Source organism: Cornus florida, unplaced genomic scaffold, assembly GCF_030987335.1.
Source record: "Cornus florida cultivar Cherokee Brave unplaced genomic scaffold, ASM3098733v1 CherokeeBrave_3.0.0_Hap2_Chr01, whole genome shotgun sequence".
In the NCBI taxonomy this organism is placed as follows: domain Eukaryota; kingdom Viridiplantae; phylum Streptophyta; class Magnoliopsida; order Cornales; family Cornaceae; genus Cornus; species Cornus florida.
Window position 1 is genome coordinate 11,789,358 of NW_026775571.1, and position 6,123 is coordinate 11,795,480.

The window sequence follows — 6,123 nt, forward strand, 5'->3', positions numbered from 1 at the left end:
GTCAAGTGATCTTGCATATTGCAGATCCATGCACATTTAAATTACATATCACACATATTTAAGTCTTTAAACAAGCTTATCCATTAACCACTCTACTTTTAGGGTTTATCCACATTCTATGATTAAGGTATATATAAAGGAACCCAACTTGCAATCATCAATGCAATTAAGTTGCTGAATGCAAGAAACCCTAACCCTAAAAATTCTAATCAATATATATACCTTTTTTCGGTAAACAACAATATATTATATACACATCCTTTGTTAAACAATGCACACGCATCCAACAAAAGAACAATAATTGAAAAAAGGAAAATAATTAAGGAGAAATTAAAAGACTAAAGCTACAAGCTCAGAATTGAAGATACAAAATAAACCCAAAATCCCCATAATTATATAGAAAAAACTAGGATTAAGTACAAAGAATAAAGAAAAGAACAAAAGTACCAAACTAGTCCCTCAATGGGTTATAGGCTAGTCATTTTACAATGATAAACAGATCATCAGTCACAATGTAAATGGTGAAGTGGGCTCTTAATTAACTAAAGAGAAAAGAGAACCCCAACTCATGAGTCAGTACAGAAAATTACATACCTATAACATATAGGCTCTCTACTCCTCTTTGGGCTCCTTTCTTATCTGGGATGGCACAATGTCCTGAAGAAGTCCATGGTCTCTCAGCAAAGTAGATGGAGAAGGGCAAAACTGTCTTTCTTGAAGAAAATTGGGAAATGAGGAATTCATAGTGCTGCTAAAGCTCAAAGATGGTGTTGGGTTATGGAAATAGGGTTGTTGTTGATGCTGCAGTTGCTGATTGTGAAGTTGTGGAATGACAAAAGAGGAAGCACCACCACCGAAACCGCCACTAAAAGTGGCAGATTCCGGCATGATTCCGAGGTTTCCACGGGGAGTTATCGGACATGGATGCGTGTGTGTACCTTCATAAGTAGTCATGACAATTGATGGATCATCCGACGATCGCTCCACCCGCTTCTTCACACCACATGCTGCAGTGGTGCAACGATAGTAGCTCCTGTAAATGCATTAAACGAACCCCACAAAATCTTCAACAATGTTCAATCACAATCAATCATATATATATATATATATATATATATATATAGATATATTTCCATATATACACAAAAAAATATTACTCACATATATATCAAAAATCATAATCACGGTAATTTAAATCACAATGTTCACAACTAAATATAACAAATTAATCGTGTGTGTGTGTGCTATGTGTGTGAAAATAATAAGGGGGACCAGATGAGAAGTTGAACCTTGGAAAAGGACTGTTCTTCACAGCTTTTTGGCCGTACTTTCTCCATCTATACCCATCATCCAAGTGATCAACCTCACTCTTTGTCATGAACGCAAATCTGGGCTCTCTTTGCCTTTTTGGATTCTTCTTTTTGGGTTTCAACCTAAATCCACAAAGATTAAATCACTTTAATTACTTCTCTTCTTTTCCTTTTTCCTTTTTTTTAAAATAAATAAATCATAATTATCAAATCTACACAGTTCACACACACTTGGATTTATATGCATAACAGAGAACCCATTAGCTAAATAAATCTCCTTTTTCCCTTTTAGTGGGTTTGTTAATTAGTGCTTTTTATTTTCATGTTTCATGCAAAGCTAATACTGTAACCTACAGACAAAGAAAAAAACATTATAAAAAAAGTGTGTGTGTGTGTGTGTGTGTATATATATAAGAGAGAGAGAGAGAGAAAAAAAAAAAATAAAATAAAAAAAATAAATAAAAAAAAAAAACGAAAAGCTTACTCTTTTTTAGTTTTTTCTTGATTCTGATCCTCTTCCTCCACTTTATGTTCATCATTGGCTGCTTCAGTAGAGGACGAAGAGATCGACGATGAATTGGGCGTGGCCGGAGTATTGACCACCTCCGACGAGTCTGGGACCGTGGATGCCGGGGACGGAAGGGGTTGCGTCGGCATGGGCATCGAGGGTGTGTGAAGCAGATCCAATAAAGATGGACCATAATCTTGCATACCCAACATGTCCATGAAGCCTAAAGACCCCTTTTCGCCATCACATGGCATGTCGAAGATGCTGCTGCTGCTGCCGGATGACAAAGCGAAACTCACCGGAATCTGATCAGAAAATGTTGAATTCCCCATCCAATTGTCGTTACTTAGCTCCTCCTCTTTCTTCTCCATGGATTGATCAAAGCCTTAGATTCTTCATTTCAAGCTGTTCGTTCAAGTGCAGTTTTTTTTACGACGGTAGTGTAGAGAGAGAGAGAGTTTTTTGGTTTTGGGCTGTTTTAAGTGTGATTTCGTGAATAGTAGAGAGAGAGGGGGAGAGTATATTTGGTTTTGGAGTTTTAGAGAGAGAGAGAGAGAGAATAGAGAATAGAGAATAGAGAATAGAGTTTTTGGTTTTTGGTTTTTTTTTTTTTTTATCTTTCAAGTGTGAAGAGGGATTTTGGGAGGGTTTGAGTTATGGGGGTGTGTTTGGAGAGGAGGTTAAATGGAAAAAGGGAGTTTCCAACTTGGGTTGACCGGCACTTGCCGGTGGAAATTGTCCGGCGACTTGTAATAAAGGTGGGCCTAGTGGCATTTAATAGGAAGAGGACTTGCAAGTGGACCGGTGAAAGAGTAGACGCATTCGTACGCGGGTTGATGACTGGTTACCGGTTGTGATTTAGAGTGTGTGTGTGTGTTGTGTTGTTTCTGTGTGAACGAGCTTAGGCTTACACGTGGGCTGTAGAAAAGTTTGGCTCGTGTGCATGCATGTATATGATCCCTAGATTTTGTTTTTTCCTTTTCCCGGTTTTCCTTTTCAACTTTTAACGGCAAAAATTTATTGCTTGGATTACAAGAATGTCCCTAGTCCCCTTTTGTGTTTTCCTTCGCATTTCCAATATAGAATATATATGTTAGAATATATTAGATTCCGTATATTATATTCCATCGAATTGTATAAATGAATTATAATCCCCCTTTGTCCCAAATAAGTCACTATTATCAAAGTGAACATCTATTTTAAAATAAAAGGAGTATAAAATTTAATTAATAAGCGAGAATTAGGGGTAAATGAGTATCATCCAAATAAAATTATACAAGACAACTAGGTTGGTGAGTACTATCTAAGGCAATTATGTAGTGTACAAGAAACCTTAGATGGTACGTTGAGGCCCATTGGTGGCAAATCGATCCATGAAGGTCCAGCACATCTCCGTGTATTGGCGGGCTGGTGAAGATCCGACATGTTATTCGGTATGGATAAAAGATCTTCCTATGTATATTGTTCAATTCTCGACGATGAATTGACTTAATAGCTTAGATATTGTTATTCATGATATTGACTCGATTCAATATGATCGAGGTAATTCATCCATTGAATTTATAGGCGAAAGATTTTTTATCTGAATAAAAAAAATAAAAAGAAAGAAAGAAGAGACAATATTTGTATTTTAAGTTCTTTTGCATTAATTCTTATATGCTTCATATAGCGTGGACTTTGCAATTTGTACAATTGTACTGTGTATGGTACAATAATATTTTGGGTGGGGCTAGTTGGTTCAATTCCTCACCTTTACAATATATATGCGTGTATATATGTACCTATATAAATATAGTACATATATCCATGTATATAACACATAGAACGTACAGTTGCATAGTCTACACCGTCATTAAGACTACTTATTTTGATGATCGTAATCTGCTAACTAATGGTTGCAATACTTTTCAATCACCAAAAACCCTACCTACCTAGGGTGCCAAATTCAAGACTTTTAATTAGTTGTTCATCTTGATTACAATGATATAATTTCTTCTCTTTGCCCTTGCTTATTTAACGATGGTCATTTGTCTCGTATCAAATCCGAATAAAAAAATGATTGGATATAAATGAGTGGTATGTAACATTATTCGATAACTTAAGCTTTTGGGTAAATAGGCAAGCGTCCATTTGTTACAATTGGTATCAGAATCAAATCCAATTCTTAATCTAATGCCACGCCAAGCGCCGAAAGCCTCCAAACTTTTATCAAGATGGATTCCACTTTTATCAAGATGAAAAAGTAATTCAGTACAAATAAATGAGTACGTAGTACTATTCAATAGTTTAGCGCTCACCCGTTACACTTATCCTTTAGAATCGATCCTTTACAATAAATTTTTTATTTATTTAATTTTTCCGATATACTTCATCATGCATTCTTCTCATTTCATATGTATTATGCAATAAATTGCACGTTGGAATTTTTTATAAACATAACTCTAAAGAAATTCAAATTACCTTCAAGATGATGTAAGGTGAGAGTCTAGAAAGGTTCCTTTAGACCAAGATATTTATGAAGAGTTTGGATTTGAATATTCATTTATGGAGAAAATAAGTGGAACTTAAAAGCATGATTTCTTTCTTGTATGTTAGATCGATTAAATTAGACGGAAATAATTTTGCTATTTTGAACCACAATCTAAATTTGACCTTACATATATTTAATTTAAGAAAGAAGGATAAAAATAGGATTATTTACTTAATGAAAAGTCCAATAAACTATTAATTTTCAACCATGAGGTCATTTGCTTATTAAACTAGGGGACCTTGAATAATTGTAGATTAAAAAATAAATTTAAAATATGTTCTAATTAAAATTACCTTACGAACCCCGTCATAAGTTGGAGTCTAATTAACTAACTAAGCTCGGATGTGCATAAGTTGAACTTGAGTGGTATCGAACTCTAACTCCTTCAATTTATGTACACTATGTATATATTTAGTGTTTGTTTAATTCGATGAATGAATTAGGTATATAAAATAATAAGTTAGGTATAGATCTAATGTTTTATATTATTTCCTTTACTAAAAGCAGCGTTAGTCAATTCAAACCAATATTTTCTAAACTTTGACCATTATAAATTTAAACCAAATAAAGATAATTGTTTTGTATCCTACCAAAATTGCATGTAGTTTTATATTTTTCTTTACAAGTTAAATCACGCACACATCATATTAGGGTTGTTTGGGGACCACTTTTATTTTGTGTTTTTTTGTTTCCTACTAAAGGTAGAAAGTGTGTTTAATTATATTCGTTGTGATTTGAATAGTATTGAAACGCTTTTAAAAAAGATGTCAAAATCGAAAACCCTAAATTTAGGGATGGCAACGGGTGAGAGTTTGGGTTGGTTTGGCTAAATCTTATTCCGCCCCGTTAAAAAATTTATCATACCAACTTCGCCCCTACTCCGAAACAGGTTTATAATTATTATACCATCTTCGCCCCTACATAAACAAAATACCGATTCCGTCCCATGTATTTCGTTTAATTGCAGAGTGCGACGGGAGTGGATTGGGTTAAGCCACTTTTATCACGTAAAAAAACAAAAAAACAAAAAAATACAAAAAAAAAAAACTAACTAATTAACTAACTAACTCAATGTGCTCAAATTGGGATGATAAATAAGCTGACCTAATTTTTAAATTACCAAGTAGTGAATATTAATATATTAACAACATTTTCAATAAAATAACAAGATTCTTCAAAATATAAAACATGTATTATATATATATAATCGGGGCGGGGTCGAGTTGGGCCACCCCAAACCCGTTTCGGGTTTTCAATTATTTTACCAAACTCGTCCTTAAAGTCATTTAGGGACCACTAAATCCACCCTATTAGGGGTGAGGGCATGGCGGAAACCCACCGGGTCAGAGGAAATTGACATCCCTACCTAAATTGGTGCTTCTAGTTGCTTATGCACGTAGCAAAAGTACTATAATGATGAACAATATCCAAAAACGAAAACAAAAAAATTAATTAAAAAAAAAAACTCTAAAAATAACTAAACATGTTTTTATGTTTTTGTTTTAAAAAAATATTGAAATAAATATACGTTACCAAATATACTTCTGAATGGTATTGAACATACTCCAGAATAGAGACATTGTTTTTACATTGAATCAAAGTAAAAGTACAAAGCAACTGCGGTTACAAACGAACCCTTAGATTTATGGTACCATTCGGAGATTTTTTTTTTTTTTTGATAAATTACTATTCATATATTTTACAAATAAATTAAAGAATAATAATAAATGGTTTTAAAAAAATTAATTAATTTTATGTGAATATAAGTAAATGTC

The 6,123-nt window shown here is 33.6% G+C and overlaps 1 protein-coding gene across 1 annotated transcript; it reads right to left on the reverse strand.

The window, feature by feature from the left end:
• Window positions 1-301: 301 nt before the first annotated feature.
• On the reverse strand, window positions 302-2,608 carry LOC132289757 (probable WRKY transcription factor 48). Its single transcript, XM_059790004.1, has 3 exons — window positions 1,795-2,608; window positions 1,290-1,433; window positions 302-1,033 (listed from the first exon to the last, which is right to left on the reverse strand). Exons 1-3 carry the CDS (start codon window positions 2,187-2,189, stop codon window positions 613-615), a joined length of 960 nt encoding a protein of 319 aa, XP_059645987.1. The 5' UTR covers window positions 2,190-2,608; the 3' UTR covers window positions 302-612.
• Window positions 2,609-6,123: the final 3,515 nt, after the last annotated feature.

What these genes read in the sequence shown, in the direction of transcription:
- LOC132289757 (XM_059790004.1), bottom strand. Translation starts at nt 2,189, where the DNA reads ATGGAGAAGAAAGAGGAGGAGCTAAGTAACGACAATTGGATGGGGAAT. An exon ending in CAAGAAAAAACTAAAAAAGA is followed by an intron (nt 1,434 to 1,794) that starts GTAAGCTTTTCG and finishes TTGTGGATTTAG; the next exon opens with GTTGAAACCCAAAAAGAAGA. An exon ending in AAGAACAGTCCTTTTCCAAG is followed by an intron (nt 1,034 to 1,289) that starts GTTCAACTTCTC and finishes ATGCATTTACAG; the next exon opens with GAGCTACTATCGTTGCACCA.